Genomic DNA, 19848 nt, shown 5'->3' with positions numbered 1-19848 from the left:
AACAAGCCGTTTTTACTTACAGAGGTTAATACCTGTTTTGGCATTTCCTTTTTTTTTTTTTTTTTTTTGGATGCACGCGTTTCAAGAGACATTATGTACCGTTCACGAAATCCACAAATATTTTATTCAGAAAAAACCATTAAAAATGAGTTCCACAGCATTATTCACACATTTAAAAATTATTTTGCTACAGTGTTTTCAATTTTCAGTTTTCAACAAAAATAAGTTATATCCAAATGGACTCTTAATGCTCTCACATATAATGGATCATTGTTGGGCTGAACTTCCAGCTGGCCTGCTTCAAGAGACCGTTTGAAAGATGGGCTGCATCAAGTTGGGCTATTGGTCAAGGTTCATGCGTCCAACCTTGAAGAATCTCCCTTAGCTACCATTGGAAGTTTGTATATATGTTCTAGAATGACATCTGATAATATAAAACAAAACTGACTTATCATAACATAGAAAACAAAACTGACATATCATAAAATATAAAACAAAACTGGAATCTCTGTTTGTTAGATTAATTAATGTCTAGGAATGTGAGCATATAAAGCGGTAGGTGATGTACTCATGGAGTAGTTTGTAGTCCACTATCGGACAGACTTTGATTACTATTTTAATTACTGTTTTAATCTTTTTAGAAAAAAAAAGAGACAAAGCTTAAATATATATAGTAATTGCTTAAGTTTTTAAACTAAATTCAAATATTTGACTGTATTCTTCTTCAAAATATAACACTATTTATATTGCATTCTTGAATTTAATTAAGAAATCTCTATATCTTATTTTATTTTTGAGTGATACTAAAAATGCTACAAATCCTATAACAAAAATCTTATAAATTCATGATTTCCAAATAAAAATAATAATTCAAAAATTTATTTATTAAAGTGTTTAAGTTGCCTTAGTATATTTTTTGACACATTAAATATTTTTTTTATAGGTGGTTAACACATCAATTAGTTTATAAGTTTTTGTATTAAAATCTGTTTTATATTAGAAGTATATAGTTAAATGATTAAATTTATCATACATCCTAATAACTTAAGTTTTTGGAATAATCAGAATAGCATTTTTCTTTGTATGTTCTTTATCCGTCACTGAGTGCGTCATAACCTGAAACACAAAATTAAAAACCCATAATTGCATGGTCTGCATGTGAGATGCTTTACATTTTAATGATTTCAATGAACAATATCATATATAAAATGTTTTCCTCTGTACTTTAAATCACTAGAAGCTAAAGTAGTGCACTTTTCCTCTCTTAAACAAACTTAAATAATTGCTTAGTGTTGAATCTGACTTAAATAATTGCTTAGTGTTGAATCTGATTACTGAACTACTGCCTCACCATTCTTATCAAATACACTCTTTCTTTGTTATAAGCTCCAACTATGCAGTTTCTTCTACTAATGACTTTCATTCTCCTCCTCGTCTTGTTTTTCTTAAAATTCTTACATTCAATCATATGGGTTCCATGGAAAATCCAAGCCCATTTCCGCAAACAAGGCATACAAGGCCCTGGTTACCGTTTGATCTTTGGAAACACGGCTGAGATTCGCCGTATGTACGCCGAAGCTCAGTCAAAGCCGATGTCTTTGGACCACGACATACTTCACCGTGTAGTTCCTTTCTACTACGAGTGGTCAGCTCTGTACGGGAAGTCGTTTCTGTGTTGGTTCGGAACAAAGCCCAGGTTGGCTATAGCCGATCCAGATATGATCAAGGAAGCACTTTTGAATACAGGTGTGTCGTTTGAAAGAATGAAGTTCGACCCTTTGGTTGAGATGTTCTTTGGACAAGGATCACTTGCACTGAAGGGGGAGAGATGGGCACACAATCGAAGGATCTTAAACCAAGTTTTTAAGATGGAGACTGTTAAGGTAATGTATCTCTACCTTTTAAGCTTCTCAAGGAAATTATTACTTGTCCCTTCGGATAGTGAAATTAGAACTCAATAGACTTGAAGAATGTGTCATAAATCTGGAGATTCTAAGACTGAGTTTGGTTTACTTTCAGTATTTTTTTTATTGAGCATATCTATTTGTTTTAAATACATAATGGAAAGTGATAGTGAATTTTAATCTCCACATTTTATTTAGTTAGCAGATGATGTGGCAATTTTTTATTAAAACAAATGGAGATTACAGTTAAAAAAATACTAAAGGTAAGCCAAATCGTTTAAGATTAATTTACTATGTAATAGTACTTTCAAAGATATCTCTAATGGATAGGAAGTGAAATAATATGACCATAAAATTTAGACATCACTCCCTTGTATATATTAAAAAAAATTATTGGCCTCTTATACTTAAGTTTGACTAAGGACGTCCATTAAGCTAGCTTTACTTACAAAATTTACAGAACTATGTGAGACTAATTGATTTTATATATATTTTTATATTATTTTATTTGTAAATTGACTAGTTAAGATTTATTGATTCTGCATTAGTTCATTACATTTAAAGCAAAGGTGTAAACATATAATATTGAGAATCACTTGGCCAAGTTCAAATAAAAATTTATTAGCTCTGTGACCAATCACCCCAAGTATCAAAATGGTGTCACAGGCTTGGGTTCCAGAAATCGTGGGTAGTACCAGGAAGATGCTCCAGGAGTGGGAGAAAGAAAGAGGAGGAAGAGATGAATTCGAGGTTGATGTGCAGAAAGATTTTCATTGCCTTTCGGCAGACGTTATATCTAGAACTGTGTTTGGAAGCAGTTTTGAGGAGGGGAAGAGAATTTTTATGTTGCAAGAGCAGCAATTGCACCTTGTCTCTCAAGCTATAAGAAGTGTCTATATTCCTGGTTTCAGGTGAACATATTTAAGATTCTCATACTCTTACCTTGCTATTCTGACTTTCAAATTGTGGACATGTGCGTTTGGACATAATTTTTTTATTTATAAATTTCTTATTTGTTGAAAGTTAAACAAAGTGAGGCTTTAAAAGCTATACATAAACAAAAAACTAAAAGTTAAAAGAAAAATCTGATGACAAACATATTAGTATTCACTATTCAGATCTCTTCAAATATTTGACTATTTTCTCGTGTTTGTTTCATTGCCTTGTTGATTACTTTTTCTATCTATATAGGAATGATTTTTGCATGCCAATGATCTTTAGGTGTTTTCAAAATAGACATTTTGAATTGAATCCCTCTCTGCCACCTAAAATGTATACGAAAAATGATTTTTGTTTGCCTTGTACTTTCTCAGGTTTTTGCCTACAAAGAATAATAGAGAGAGGTGGAGACTTGATAAGGAAACAAGAAAATCCATTCAGATGGTGATCAAGAACAATAGCAAAGTGAGAGAAAATTCAAGAAATTTACTCGGTTTGTTAATGTCTTCTCATAAGAATCATAACGGTGAAGAAGAAAAATTGGAGGAGGAGGGAATCATAGATGAATGTAAGACCATCTACTTTGCAGGAAAGGAAACAAGTGCTAATCTTTTGACTTGGGCACTCGTCCTTCTTGCACAGCATCAAGAGTGGCAAACTAAGGCACGGGAAGAAGTTTTCCGCATTTGTGGACACAATGAGCATCCAACTGCTGAGAATTTAAGCTACTTTAAGATAGTAAGTTAAATTTCTCACTGAGTTGCCTATATTCAAATTAAAACATTAATTGCCCGTCTGAAGAGTTTTGATTCCTTTTTATACATATTTTGCCTCGCCAGTTCTAAACCATAAATGGGGAAGTTTCCATTTCATTGATAATGTACCACAATGTTTGTTTTATAGAACGTAGTTTTTGAAATAATTAAGATATAGAACATAATTGGGACTCATATATAGTTGTTGGTAATTTTGGCTTCCCTTTTACATAATACGATGTCAATTTTAATGCTTCTCACGTTTGTATTCTCTCTAGTATAACAGCCACTCACGCTTTGTATAAATATTCACTAACCCCCGTAATGACTAGGTACTATATTGTACCTTGGCTTATTTGCCAACCCAAGTAATAACAATAATTTACTCAAAAAAAAAAAAAAAAAAGTAATAACAATAACAATGACACTAAGAATGAACTTAAACGTCCTGTTTTTGGAATATTAATGGGTTAATGGTATGTTTCGTTAAGTAGTAAAGTCTCGAATTTGATAATAATATAATTCAACTCATTGTTTCAAATTTTTTTTTTCCTTACCCCCCACATCTCATAAACACTTATACTTATAGAGTGACTATGGCATCAAGGGTGTACGGTGGTTTCAAGTTTTTAAATCAAGTAGTGTTGTTATATGTTTTTATTAACTCTTCAATTGAAGTCTCCTCAAGGTATTATATCCCCAATATTTACTATACATATTTTTATGCAACTATATTTATTTTTCATTAAATACATGACAAACCATGCTTTTCATAACTGTAAGTATTTACCGTATAGTTTCTTGCTCATTTTCTACAGGTAAGCATGATACTCAATGAAACACTTCGTCTCTACCCTCCGCCTGTTTTGCTGGCGAGGGAAACATCCAAAAGAGTTATGCTAGGGAAGCTTGATATTCCTATTGGCACACAGCTCTTTATGATCATGACCTCCGTCCATCATGATACTGAGATATGGGGAAAAGATGCACATAAATTCAATCCATTGAGGTTTTCTGAGCCTCGAAATTATTTAGCCTCATATTTTCCATTTGGATTAGGCCCTAGAACCTGTGTAGCTCAAAATTTAGCCATGGTTGAGATGAAGGTAGCCTTAGCTATGATCATTCAGAAATATTCTTTTATATTGTCACCAGCATATGTCCATGCACCAATGTTGTTGTTAAGTTTAAAGCCTCAACATGGTGCAAAACTTGTATTTAGGAGGATAATTAATTGAGGCTATGTAGGCTTAGCTTGTATATTGTGCAATTTATGTTCATGGTCCAACTGTTTGGAGATGTATTGTTTTTAATATATTAAAAATGATATGTGGATTTAAGTTTGATCATTGCCATCGAATAATTAAAGGGACTGTAAGCGACTAAATTTCTAGTTTGAAATGAGTCAAACAAGTAAAATAGTGTCACAAATGCGAATTTGTATGAATGATTGTGTGGTACAATTCTCTCTAATTACAAAAGAGTTATCTTCTGATTCGATCTCCTTAAAAGACTTGTTGATTGGATTTGTAGTAATGTGATTTTGATTCGAACACCCAATGTACTTCAATTTGGCTGAAGAATGGATCGAAGATCTTTGGAACAGAATTATAATGAATCTTTGGCTATGAGCTTGTTGGAAATCCCTTGTTCTTCACGTTCTTCGTGTGTTCTTCGTCTTTGAAGGTTTGTGGTGGAAGTTCTTCCATGCTTTAGAGGCTTGAATCCGTTGAGCTTCACTGATTTGTGATTTCTTGAGGTTTCTGGAGGCTTTTGAGCTTGATTCCAGTGAACTTTGAGATCTAAGAAGATGATTTGGATGATTCCTCTTTGAATGTTCTTTGTATTTGAAGGTTTGTGACGGAAGTTCTTCGGGGCTTTGGAGGCTTGAATCCGTAGAACTTCACTGATTTGTGATTTGATGATGTTTTCGGACCTTTGTGCTTGATTCTCGCAAACTTTTGGATCTAGGCAGATGGTTTGGATGATTCTGCTTCGAATGTTCTCCGATTTTGGGGTTGAAGTTCTTGAAGTTCCTGGAGGCTTCAGGGTTTGATTCCAGCAGAGCTTTTTCACTTCTGAATTTTGGTCCTCTTCCTGGTGTCTTGGTCCTCCCAAATGTCTTAGGAAGGCTTCTATTTACAGGAGTTTAGGGGTGGGTGAGCGACACGTGGCGGAGCTTGATTGGTGACACATGTCACAACCTGATTGGTCCACTTATGTCATCGCTTACACGTGCTAGACTGCTTGTGTCATCGCTTACACGTGCTGATGTGTGATTGGTTTTTGCATGACACTTGGCAAATTTTTGTTGGTTTCTAAATAGTGATAGCAAAACCTAGCAGTAATACGTGGTGCTTTGTAATTGGCTGTATTTTGTGGATTTGGTAATGTGACGTGTTAGCTTGTGATAGGTTGGGAATTTTCCTTCTCTACAGGGACTAAGTTTTGAATTTTACATATATATACCATTAGACAAATATCTCATGGTGGATAAGGGTTTGTATTTGATCAAGGCTTACAATAATCTGAATATTATTTTCTCATTAGACAAACTCCATGGTGTTTTCAAACCGTTCATATATGAATGCCCTCATCATTTTATATATAATTAATTAATGGACATGAATACTACTTTGCTCGTACATGTAGCATCCTAAACACTTCCTGATTGGCTTTGGCTCATCGAGCTACTTCAATGCCATGGTATATATTGAAAAATATAAACCCTAGAAAGGTTTAAGACTCATCCTCAGCCCAGAAGTCTTTTGGTTTTTCTTATATAAAAATTTGTATAGATGTACATAGTACTCCACCATCGATCATGATAACTATATATATAGTTATTATTTTAAAGATAAAGTTTTATTTCAAATTGGAGAGGAGTTCAATCCATTATATGCCCGTTTAAATGGATCCATAATAAAATTAGGTAAATCATTTAATCAAATATTTTGATTATAAAGAAATACATGACGGATAATAATAATATTATACACGTCTATATAATTTTTTATATGTGTAGACACTCGATTTGCACCCATGATTTAATCAAGGAAGATGACTAGAATGACTATCCATGTATCCCAAAAATCATGATTGTATTAATTCATTCATTGCATATCATAAAAATGATCTTGAGATTCTAACGGTCACAACGGTGTATCCGGTTTCCAAATCGGACCATCAGATTGAAAGATATCACATGATCAAGTTTGCACGGTCAGTATGCATTGTATCTAGGTAGAGTCGACCACGCATGATTCGTTTAAATTAATTCTGATTGGTTAAATAATTTTGTGATTGGTTGATAATTAGTGTTTAAAATAAGATTGCTTGCATAGGAATAAAATGGATAATTGGTTTTTATCAATAAAATGGATAATTGATAATTAGTGTTTATTAATATTTATTTTAGGGTATTTATCTACAAGATAATTTTTCCTGAAAAGACCTGAATTATCCAGAAAAAAGATAAAAATCTTAGAATACGGATTGAAAGCACGTCTAAGTGCAAGCCCGGCTCAAGAAAACCTAAAAAAGGAGTCCAAAATGCACCTGAACAAGAAAGTGTGATCAGCACCCAAGAGTACCATTCAACACTTTTGGAGTGCCGATCGGCATTTAAAAGTGCCGAATTGCACTCTTTTGGGCTTTGGCCCAATTCTCTTCGGGTGCTGATAATGCACACCCTTTTCGACTTTTTCACAAAAAGATGCATCCTGATTTGCATTCTACTCGTCATTACTTATTTTTTAAGCATTCCACTCTCTATAAATAGGGTCTGGATCTCAAAATTCAGCACATTCTTTTACGCTCAAAGAGAGACACCCTTTTACACTCTCAAATTTCTCACTCCCCATTTCTGGTATTCTCTCTTAAACTAGGGTTTTTAGGTTTCAAATATAATTACATGAATTTCTTTGAACTCTAAAATATCCTCTCAAGAAGAAGAGTGCTCCATGTAAGAGGTTGTTTCTTAACCCTTTTTCTTATGCTTCTATTGTTGTGATGATGCATGTTTATTTTTTTAGTTTAGTTGATTCAGATATTCATATCATGAATTATTGTTTTGTTTAAAGTATGATCTTGAATCTTTTATAATTGTTATGATCTCTTTCTTAATTTCAAAGATCTGCAGGTAATCAATTCTTATTCTTAAAACTAAAAATAGATTTGCATCTTCATTAAATGTAGGTCTGAATTTTTCTCAAAATAAAAATGGATTTGCATCTTCATTAGATGTAGATCTAAATTTTTCTTAAAATAAAACGGATCTGCATCTTCATTAGATGTAGATCTGAATTTTTCTCAAAATAAAACGGATTTGCATCTTCATTAGATATAGATCTGGATTTTTCTTAATATAAAAACGGATCTGCATCTTCATTAGATGTAGATTTGAATTTTTCTTAAAATAAAAACAGATCTGTATCTTTCTTAGATGTAGATTTGAATTTTTTTCAAAATAAAGCGGATTTGCATCTTCATTAGATGCAGATCTGAATTTTTTATTAAATAAAAAAATTAGTCTGCATCTTCATTAGATGTAGATCTAAATTTTTCTTAAGTCAAAAGCTGCTTTATATCTTCCTTAGATACATATTTGATTTTTTTTTTAACATATGTGGATTTTGAAAAAAAGGAAATGATCATGCATGATTGTATTTATTGTGTTTATTTTGTCCAAAATATGTAGCATAAATTTATTTCATGAATGAAACCCTCTTCTCAAAAAATCTTTTTCTTTTTTCTAGGTTCTTAAAAATAGATTTGATTTTTTTTTTTTTAAAACCAAAAGACTTTGTTTTAATTAAATAAACACAGATCTAAATTTTCTCTCCAAAAACCTTTTTTTTTTTACACAACAAAAGCAGATATGATTTTTTATAAATTGAAATCAAATTCTTTTACTTATAACAATAAAACTGATTTTTTCAAACAAAGAAGAGGATGCATTTATAAATAAATTTGTGTGATTTAGTTTTGTTTTACAGGCGCAACATATCATTCATAGCATGCATAAAAGGAGTACATAGGTCACAAGAGTATAGAAGACTAAACTCTGTTTGGGCGGAATGGGTGCCTAACATCTTCTCATTCGGTAACCTAGCCTTTGAATTTAGGTCTTTGGATAAGTAGATCTAAGCCTTGTCTTTATTTTTATTTTGGGTAGTTTGCAACTAGGACAAAAAGCCATGTAATTATTTGGTAGTTTGTAACTAGGACAAAAAGTCATGTAATTATTTAGTAGTTTGTGACTAGGACCCAAAGCCATGTAATTTTTCAAATTTTCAAATATGTATTTTTTTATTCAATCAATGATAAAGGAACAATTCAATCATGTATTTATATTTAGTTTTTTTTTTATTATTAAATAAGTGGTGACTCCACACCACTTACTCAAAAAGAGAGATGCCCTTAAAAGCATTCAAATCTCTTTTTTTTGAGAGGCACTTTTGCGGTCTCTCATAGTGGCGACTCCACTAGGGATGTCGAGGGCTAAGTTTCGTCTTAGACTTAAGTGACCAAATATGTACCCTAGTTTTGCATGGTCTTGCATGATATTGTTGTTTGTTTGTTTATTTATGTTTGTTGAGATGTTGTATGATAATGGAGGGAGAGAAGGTGATGAAGGAGGAAGCAAAAAAAGAAAAAGAAAAGAGAGATATGATGAATGGGGGGCAAAATTTGGCCCCCACATTAAAGCATCAACTGAGTTACTGAGTCAATTCAGTCAAACTAAGTTGACTCAATCAACTCAAAAAAAAAAAAAAAAAATCTTTTCTTTTCTATTCTTAAAAAAAAAAAAAAATCAAAAATCAAAATCACATCATGAAGAGAGAAGAATAAAAAAATCAAGTTTTCAAAAAAAAAAAAATAATAATAAGGATGAATTTTTTTTGGAATAGGTTGAGGATAAAACTTCAAGTTCAAATTTTCAAGTTTTGTTTCAAACTCCAAATCCCAAATTTTCATTCCCAAGTTTAAAAATTCCACATTCTCAATGCCCGATTTAAAAAAAAAAAAAAAAAAATTCAAATCTTTAGTTTTCAAATTTCAAATTGCAAATTCCAAATTCCAAACTCTAAATTTCAAGTTTCAAAATTTCAAGTCACAAATTTTCAAAATCCCAAGTTTAAAATTCAAATAAAATAGGGACAAATGAAAATCACACATTTCAAAAAAGCAAGGGAACAACAAAACACTCATCAGTTAGAGACTAATTTCAAATTTTGACTTTTGCAGGCAACAACTTGGTTTCAAGGATGAGAAGCCCTTGATTTCCTCAGTCCAGATCAGATCCATTGGTCGCAGACATTTACGTAGTCAAGATTAAGATCGTGGTTGCAAACATTTCCTCAATCAAGATTAGATCCATTGGTCGCATACATTTCCTCAGTCAAGATTAGATCCATTGGTTGTAGACATTTACGTAGACAAGATCAAGATTATGGTCCCAGACATTTCCTCAGTCAAGATTAGTTCCATTGGTCGCGGACATTTACATAGTCAAGATCAAGATCGTGGTCGCAGACATTTCCTCAATCAAGATCAAATCCATTGGTCATAGACATTTACGTAGTCAAGATCAAGATCGTGGTCCCAGACATCACCTTCGTCAAGATCAAGTCATTTGGTCGTAGACACCACCTTTGTCAAGATCAAGTCCTTTGGTCGTAGACACTACCTTTGTCAAGATCAAGTCCTTTGGTTTCAGACATTTCCTTGTCAAGATCATATTCTTTGGTTGCAGGCATTTCCTTCATCAAGATCGAGATCGTAGACAATTCCTATCGTCAAGATTGAGGTTCAAAAGCCCCTCGTTTGCAGACAACTCCATTACCAAGATTAGGAATGAAAAGCCTCTTGATCATATCAATTGTCAAGAATCATTTCCAGAGTGATCAGCTACTAGCTAGGTCAAGAATTTTCATTTTTTGTCAAAAGGCAAGGCACTAGTTCTATTTTCCAAACTTTTAGGTTTAGGGGCTAGGTAATCTTTGAAAATTAAACCTCAATTAAATCATGGCCGCTAAAATTAGTGTCTTTGTTTTACATTGATATTCGTTTTCCAAGTTCTGTCAATGAGGGGCATTCTGTAAACATTTGATTTTGCACTCATGATTTAATTAAGGAAAATAATTGGAATGACCATCCATGTATCCCAAAATTCATGATTGTATTAATTCATTCATTGCATATCATAAAAATGATCTTGAGATTCTAACGGTTACAACGGTGTGTTCAATTTCCAAATCGAACTATCAGATTGAAAGATATCACATGATCAAGTTTGCACGGTTAGCATGCATTGTGTCTAAGTAGAGTCAACCACGAATGATTCGTTTAAATTAATTCTGAATGGTTAAACAATTAAAATTAATTAAATAATTTTGTGATTGATTGATAATTAGTGTTTAAAATAGGATTGCTTGCATAGGAATAAAAGGGATAATTAGACAACAATAAAATTGTGGATAATCTGAACTTTATTAAGATTTATTTTATGGTATTTATCTATAAGATAATTTTTCCTGAAAAGACTTGAATTATCCAGAAAAAAGATAAAAATCTTAGAATACGTATTGAAAGCACGTCTAAGTGCAAGGCCTAGCTCAAGAAAACCTAAAAAAGGAGTCCAAAACGCACTTGAACATGAAAGTGGATCAGCACCTAAGAGTACCATTTGGCACTTTAGGAGTGCTGAATGACACTTTAAAAGTGCCGAATTGCACTCTTTTGGGCTTTGGCTCAATTCTCTTTAGGTGCCGTGATAAGGCACACCCTTTTTGACTTTTTTGCAAAAAGACGCGTCCCGATTCACATTCTACCCATCGTTGCTTATTTTTTAAGCGTCTAGTCTCTATAAATACGGACTGGATCTTAAAATTCAGAACATTCTTTTACGCTCAAGGAGAGACACCCTTTTGCACTCTCAAATTTCTCACTCCCGTTTTTTGGTATTCTCTCTTAAATTAAGGTTTTTAGATTTCAAAGATAATTGCATAAATTTCTTTGAACCCTAAAATATCATCTCAAGAAGAAGAGTGCTCCGTGCAAGAGGTTTTTTCTTAACCCTTTTTCTTATGCTTCTCTTGTTGCGATGATGCATGTTTATTTTTTTAGTTTAGTTGTTTCAAATATTCATATCATGTATTATTGTTTTATTTACAGCATGATCTTGAATCTTTTATAATTGTTATGATCTCTTTCTTAATTTCAAAGATTTGCAAGTAATCAATTCTTTTTCTTAAAACTAAAAATAGATCTGCATCTTCATTAGATGTAGATCTGAATTTTTCTCAAAATAAAAACGGATCTGCATCTTTAATAGATGTAGATCTGAATTTTTCTCAAAATCAAAATGGATTTGCATCTTCCTTAGATGTAGATCTGAATTTTTCTCAAAATAAAACGGATTTGCATCTTCATTAGATGTAGATTTGAATTTTTCTGAAAATAAAAATGGATCTACATCTTCATTAGATGTACGTTTGAATTTTTCTTAAAATAAAAACGGATCTGCATCTTCATTAGGTGTAGATTTGAATTTTTCTTAAAATAAAAACAGATTTGCATCTTCCTTAGATGTAGATCTGAATTTTTCTCAAAATAAAGCAGATTTGCATCTTCATTGGATACAGATCTGAATTTTTTGTTAAATCAAAAATTAGTCTGCAACTTCATTAGATGTAGATCTGAATTTTTCTTAAGTCAAAAGCTAATTTGTGTCTTCCTTAGATATAGACCTAATTTTTTTAACATATGCGGATTTTGAAATAAAGGAAAAGATCATGCATGATTGTATTTATTGTGTTTATTTTGTCCAAAATATGTAGCATAAATTTATTTCATGAATGAAACCCTCTTCTCAAAAAATCTTTTTCTTTTTTCTAGGTTCTTAAAAATAGATTTGATTTTTTTTTTAAACCAAAAGACTTTGTTTTAACTTTTAATTAAATAAACACAGATTTGAATTTTCTCTCCAAAAACCTTTTTTTTTTTTTTTACACAACAAACGCAGATATGATTTTTTATAAACTGAAATCAAATTCTTTTACTCACAACAACAGATTTGATTTTTTCTTCAAACAAAGAAGAGGATGCATTCATAAATAAATTTGTGTGATTTAGTTTTGTTTTACATGTGCGACATATAATAGCATGCATAAAAGGGGTACATAGGTCGCAAGAGTCTAGAAGACCAGACTTTGTCTAGGCGGAATGGGTGCTTAGCACCTTCCCATTCCGTAACCTAGTCTCCAAATTTAGGTCTTTGGATAAGTAGATCTAAGCCTTATCTTTATTTTTATTTTGGGTAGTTTGTAACTAGGACAAAAAGCCATGTAATTATTTGGTAGTTTGTAACTAGAACCCAAACCATGTAATTTTTCAAATTTTCAAATATGTATTTTTTTATTCAATCAATGATAGAGGAACAATTCAGTCCTGTATTTATATTTAGTTTTTCTTATTTTTTGTATAAAAAAAATAAGTGGCGACTTCACACCACTTACCCAAAAAGAGAGATGTCCTTAAAAGCATCCAAATCTCCTTTTTTGAGAGGCACTTTTGCGGTCTCTCACAATATGTTGGATATATGGTCAACCTTAGCTATTATTTTAAGGACAAAATTTTCATTTAAATTGTAGAAGAGTCCAATTTGATGGTTCCATTATTTTATTCCATTAATTGGGGTTCAAAAGGATAATTTCTTGACTCAAATTAAATATATGAATATAACCTTATAACTAGTGAAACAATCTTTAACATTTTAAATGACGTGACATTTTATACGTTGTTAAATTTAAGAAATAAAATCTTAATCTTTAAATAAACTTTTCATTTTATTAGATTTAATCATTCACAAACTAGGCTTTTAAGATGGATGTTGTTTTAAATATACGTCTCTGAGTCCTTCGTAATTGACTGGTGCCTTAGAGCATTCACATCCGCAATCTTCCTACTATTCTATTTTACCATCTCAAAAAGCTACTTTATCAATTATACCATACCATTTTATAATACATCCAACATCCCATTTCTTATTTATCTCAACTATTCATTAAAATATTAATATCACCATCTATTTCTCTCTTTTCCTCTCCTCTTTCTCTGTCTCTCTTCCTCTTCATAAAAAATAATTAAAAAAACTACGCCACAACAGGAAAACTCAGCTACCACCATCACCAAGCAAACCCTGCCTAGCTACCACCATCACCAAGCAAACCCAGCCACGACACTAAGCGAAAAAACCCAGCCACCACCACACAAACCCACCACGGCACTGGTTAGCAACCACCACCATAATCACAGTACCCACCACCACACCACCACCATTCCAACCACCAAAACCCATTAAAAAAACCACCAAACCCACTACCAAAAACCACAAAAGTTTCTATAAAAAAGAAATGAAAAAAAAATAACAACAACAAAAAAGCAACCATTGCAAGAATCACCAAGAGAAACCCATGTTGACAACCTTAGATGAAACCCACGCCGACAACCACCAAGAGAAACCTACTGCAGGAACCACAAAAAAACCACCACCTATCTTGTTGACAACCACGCCGATCTTAAAACCCATCACTCTGATCTTGTTGACAACAATGCCACCACACCGATTAGCAAACTCATTACCCATGGCAGCAAATCCAACGCGCCGATTTTGACGACAAACATGCCACCACACTGACAAGCAAACCCATTAACGACAGGTTGCTCAGCCTTGCCAAGAATGTAGATTTCTAATTTCTTTCAATGCATCGAAAATATAGAAAACTCTTGTTGGATCTTGGACTTTATAGCCAACAAGATTTACCACGCCATGCCAAGAGACATAGAAGAACGGAGAGAAAATAGAAGAGGGAGAAATGGAGAGAAAATAGAGAAGATGAAGAAGAGAGAGGAATGAGTACAAGACAGAGAGAGAAGTGAGTCAGAGAGAAAGAGAAAGAAAGAAATAAAAATGAATATTTTATTTTTACAATTACCAAATCGGGTAATGCATCATTTTTGTGCCTTGATGCTAAAATATTCCAACATATGGCATATGAAAGACCGGATGTGAATGCTTTTACATGCAAGTGGGCCAATTGGTAATAACAAGAGGGCCTATACGGAAAAACTAAGTACAATACGAAGTTAACACTTTTGGAAATTGGAATTGATCACAATTGCTTTTAAATAGTTGGATTTTAAACAAGTGAGGTGTTTTGTCCGCAACATTTTCAAAACAAATCATAGATAGCTGCTATTGGTTATAATTTGAACCTACCACTGAAATTACTTTTCTACTCCTTCAATAACAACCCATAATAACCCATAACAACTTGCCACATAATATTTGTTATGAAAATATTGTGAACATGTGAGAGACTGCGCCCTCGGCCCCCTTTTTATAGGATATTGAGCCAAACCCACGTGAATGGGTGGAGTCGTGTTATTGCCTCTCAAAATGGAAGTTCGACTAGTTATATTTTCCCCTTTAGATTAAGGGTTTTACAATGGAGTCGCCACTTATTTAATTATTGGAATAAATAAGAAAACCAAAATTGAAAAATTCCTCATTTTATTTATTTGAAATTGAATTTACATTGATCATAGGAAATTACATGGTTTTAGTCCTAGATACAATCTAAGATAAAATACATGGCTTTGTTTCCTAGTTACAATTTAAAAATAAAAAATTACATGGATAAGCATTTGATCTACTAACCCTTGATCTAAGTTCGGAGGTTATGTTACAAGGTGGGAAGGTATTAGGCACCCACCTTACCCGGTGAAACCGGTCTTCTAGACTATGGTGGCCAACATTCATATCATATCATCCAATATGTCAATCAATTTACATGTTAAATTTAAAGTGTGTGGATGGTGATAACCTAGATACAAGGATTTGAAAGAATTATTAAACAAACATGTTTTTTATATTTTTGATGTGGATTTAAGATTAAATCTAGTGATATGCATAAACATGTGATGATCAGTCAAGAACATGTGAAGAACACATAAGAACAATTAAGAACATTCAAACATATTCAATGGAATTATCATACTTTAATCTTAAGTTCTCATCATGGCAACATAAACAAACAGTTAGGGAAGGGGATTATACTTTCGTGCAAGATCCATACGGTGGAAGAGGAAACTCTTAGTAGAGGTTCTAAGGGTGGAGAAAAAGAAGAGTTAGGAGAGGGAGAGTGAGTTTCACTCAATACCTTGAGTTTTAGGAAGACCAAGATATGACAAGACTACTCTACTTCACTAGAACTCAAGTGAGAAGAAGAGAGGGGTTTTTTTTGTGTGTCATGGAATGAAGGAGACGGAGAGTTTATATAGTAGTGGTGGGAGAAATATGAATGGAAGGCCATTTAATGAGGGTTGACAAAGAATCATAAACCTAGACCTCATTTTAGCCTTGGGGAAAATCTGGTGCATTAAATGGAGAGATTGGTGGGAGTGAGGAGCAAGTCAAAATTCGGTTTTCCCGTAGTTGCTGTAACAGCCTGTAGAGCTAATTTCGAAAAATCATATATAACTCAATTCTGATTGGAATTGTCTTGTTTTTGTGCTCAAATTAAAGCCCTGGATGTCTAGTTTTTGGGAAAATTAACCTCATTCACAGATTCAAAATATTCTGAGAGATATTGATGAAATGGTGAGTAGAGGTCATTTGTTTAGAAAATGGTTTCAGCATAATTAACATTAATAGGTCCCAAATTAGCTCCCAATTAACATTAAATGGCTTCAATTACTCCCATTTCGGGCTTAATTGGTTTCAAATTTACTCTAATTAAAAGATAATTGCCACAAATTACTCATTGAATAATTAATGTTTAACTATCTAATTAATTAGGTGTATGCAACCTCACCATAAAATGTAGTCCTAACCAATCAAATTATGACACATTATTGATCTCAAATTGATTACACTTCTCAGCCATTAAAACTTGATTTGGCGATAACTTTCAATCTGGTGGTTCGATTAGGGCTTATGACCAGTCGATTTGATCGTTACAACATCAAGATCATTTTGGTGAAATGAGATTAAGGATCTAATGGCTAGAATCAAGATGCATATTTCCAAGGCAAAATTACCCTTTTACTCTTCAGGTGAGGTTAAATGCGAGTTGCAAAATGAGGTGTCAACAGAACATAACATTTCTCTTTTAAGTAAAGGATATGACTTTAAATGTATGTCGACTTTTTATATGTATAATTTATGATAATTTAATTTATTATTATTACTTTTGGTTAGTCATTTAAATCTTGGTTTTATTTGGAAAATTATATTATACATAGCGGTGGCAATTGGGTGGATTGGGTGCAATTTGGGTTAGATCATAAGTGGGTTGGGTATCTAATTATCCAATTATCCATTTATGACTTGTATAAATATATATTATACACTTTTTTTAGAAAGTTTCAACTTATAGTGTCCACTCTTAATTATGCTCTTTATCAATAGACCAAGATACTAATTAGTTTTTATTTTGATTTTTTGATATATAAATATAAATTATACACTTCTTAAAACTGAACACACAATTTTATTCCGCATAACTATTAAACTTGCATAGAGTCCTCAAAATTTTACAATTTTTTTTTTTGTTATCAACACCCTTTACATGCACCTTTACAACTACACCATTTTTTCATTTCACCATGCATCTTCTTTTTGTTGTTATTGATTATAAAGCGTGCGGTAGGTGATAAATTCTTGGAGTAGTTTGTAGTTTACATATAGTATAGACTTTGATTACTATTTTAATTACTGTTTTGATCTTAGGCGAAAACAATATTTTGGTCCATACATTTTGGTGTTACAGTCAATTTAGTCCCTACATTTTCATAACAATCAATTTGGTCATTGATATTTTCAAATTGTAGTCAATTTGATCCCTACCGTTAACTCACTAATGGAAATTGCTTGTGTGGCAAACAGTGTGCACAATTAGCAAGCTTAACGCTGACATGGATTATAAAATAATATTAATTTTTTTTTATTAACATCAAAAAAATGCCTAATCATCATTTTGATAATTATAGAATGCTATGTAAGAAGAAAAAAAAAAAAAAAAACCCACAACTCTTAAAACAAAATGAATCTAGATTTTCTTTCATTTTCTTGCAATCCAAACACAAATCCAAAATCTGGGAACACCCCAACAGTCCATCAATACACACAAGCTTAGGCTTCACAAACTCATAGAGCAAACATTCCCATATTCACTCATCCACAACAACTCAATAATTACAGGATACAAACCCACCTATAATTCACGAAGCTGAAACTCAAAAATACAAAGAAATTCCACAAGCTCAAGAAATTTAGTTGTTTACACGCACCATCTTAAACCCATAAATTAAACCCAATAAAAAACCCAAATCATAGCAGTGGAGAACCCAAGAAATCACAACAATTGAAGTGGAATAAATAATGGCCTGTTTGGATGTTTAGAGAGAGAGGAGAGTAGAGTAGAGTGGAGTAAAGGGGAGGAGAGTAGAGGGGAGTGGTTATCCTCCACCTTATTTGGATGTTTTTAAAATTAGTAAGGGGGAATGGAGTAATTAGTCATTCCCCTTGTTTGGATATTTTAAAAATTAGGATGGAAAGGAGAGGAAATGATTTAAATAGACAAATTTACCCCTATTTGAAAATGAACTTGCAACATTGGTCTATGATTAATTTGTTAGATTAAATAATTATGACTATAGCATGCAATATTTTTTTTTATAATTTTTTTTTTTTGTGATGTGAATTAAATAATCAACATTGGTCTATGATTAAATGTTTTTTTTATGCCTTTTTATTATACTAAAAAAATCATCCTTAAAATAAGAAAAAAAAATTTTGGTTTGTTTGTTTACTGAAAAAATCAAACAGCACTCTTGCCAAAAAAAAAAAAAAAAAAAACAAACAGCATGATGTCGTTTTGGTGTCAACATAACATAGAGAACTTTTTTACAAACACAACTTGTGGTTTTTGTTATTGCTTTTGTGAAAGTCTCCGATGCGCCGCCGAATTCGGTGACCATGGGTTGCATTTTCAGCTCATCGTTGATGAGCGAGTCGCGCAAGAAGCTGTCCTCCTTTGATAACAACAGCCATCGGAGATGATGTTGGAGCACCCAGGAGCGTGCCCTAACCGACATTGGGGTTAGGAATGGGGCGGCCGAGAAAGAGAGGAGGAATGTTAACAATAGGGCGAGAGTCGAGCCTTGCATGGTTAGGAACCAACAGGGCCGGCCGGCGTGGCTTGTGGAGGTCGCCGGCGACGTCATCAAAGATTGGACTCCTCGGCGTGGTTCTTAATCTGCGTTTTTTCTCTTCAAAACCAAGCTTTCAATTCACGGTTTCAAAAAAAGATCATATTTTTTATGTTAATAATGTTGTGTTGTTATGATTGGCTTGAATTTTGTTACATTATTTTATTGTGATGAATTTTTTGACTGTTAATGCTTGAAGAATGAGTGTAATATGAGGTCTATAATCTGTTTGGTTGCTGAGAAAATTGGGAGGAAAATATTAGGACTATATTTTGGATGATCATGTTTGATGCTTGAAGAAGTTGTACGAGAGAGTTTGTAATTTTTTTAATTTAGAAAGGGTAAATTAGGGAATTCATTTTGTCAATAATTTATCTACTCTACTCCCATTCAAATCTCTAAAATTTGGGAGAATTAAAAATGAGGGGTTAGAGGTAGTTGAAATCCCTCCAAACCCCTCCCTCTCTTTCCTTAAAAAACTTCCAAATAAGGTAATTGAATTACTCTCCTTCCCTTTACTCTACTCCCCCTCATTTTTTTAACTTCCAAACAGGCCATAAGATTCACCTTCGATCGTGGCGGTGGGGGTCAACGGCGAAGGGGTGAAGATGGGTGTTCTTGCCTTGGGTTACTCGCGGTGAGAACAAAGAAGAGAGAGAGCGAGGTCAAGAGAAAGAGTGAGGAGGTTACTTCAATGGTGGCTTATGGCCGTGAGAGGTGGAGCTTGGTGTCCGTGAGAGGTGGAGATTGGTGTCTCTAGTCATAGTTGTTTGGGTAGATCGAAGAGGGAGAATGAGCAAGGCAAAGAGAAAACAAAGAGAGCCACTACCTGGAGTGGCCGTGTTGGTGAGGAGTGAACTTGAAAGGGTTTTGCAAATATTTGGATCTCTGTGTGTGATTGGATTGCAAAATGAAAGAAAATCCCCAGTTTTAGTTTTTTAGATTCATTTTATTTTCAAAGTAGTGGTGTT

General features: G+C 33.0%; 1 protein-coding gene across 1 annotated transcript; it reads left to right on the top strand.

Annotated features, from left to right (window-relative positions):
• Positions 1-1380: 1380 nt before the first annotated feature.
• On the top strand, positions 1381-4938 carry LOC115978163 (cytochrome P450 734A1-like). The gene is made up of 4 exons (XM_031100183.1): positions 1381-1883; positions 2571-2815; positions 3218-3581; positions 4417-4938. Exons 1-4 carry the CDS (start codon positions 1395-1397, stop codon positions 4834-4836), a joined length of 1518 nt encoding a protein of 505 aa, XP_030956043.1. The 5' UTR covers positions 1381-1394; the 3' UTR covers positions 4837-4938.
• Positions 4939-19848: the final 14910 nt, after the last annotated feature.

Source organism: Quercus lobata, chromosome 2 (assembly GCF_001633185.2).
Source record: "Quercus lobata isolate SW786 chromosome 2, ValleyOak3.0 Primary Assembly, whole genome shotgun sequence".
Taxonomy (NCBI): domain Eukaryota; kingdom Viridiplantae; phylum Streptophyta; class Magnoliopsida; order Fagales; family Fagaceae; genus Quercus; species Quercus lobata.
Note: the sequence above shows the minus strand (reverse complement) of the source record. Positions and strands in the feature narration are given on the sequence as shown.

Excerpts from the sequence above, each read along its gene's own strand:
- LOC115978163 (XM_031100183.1), top strand. The coding sequence starts at position 1,395 with ATGCAGTTTCTTCTACTAATGACTTTCATTCTCCTCCTCGTCTTGTTT. Across the intron at positions 1,884-2,570 it reads TTAAGATGGAGACTGTTAAG|GCTTGGGTTCCAGAAATCGT; the intron begins GTAATGTATCTC and ends ATGGTGTCACAG. Across the intron at positions 3,582-4,416 it reads ATTTAAGCTACTTTAAGATA|GTAAGCATGATACTCAATGA; the intron begins GTAAGTTAAATT and ends CATTTTCTACAG.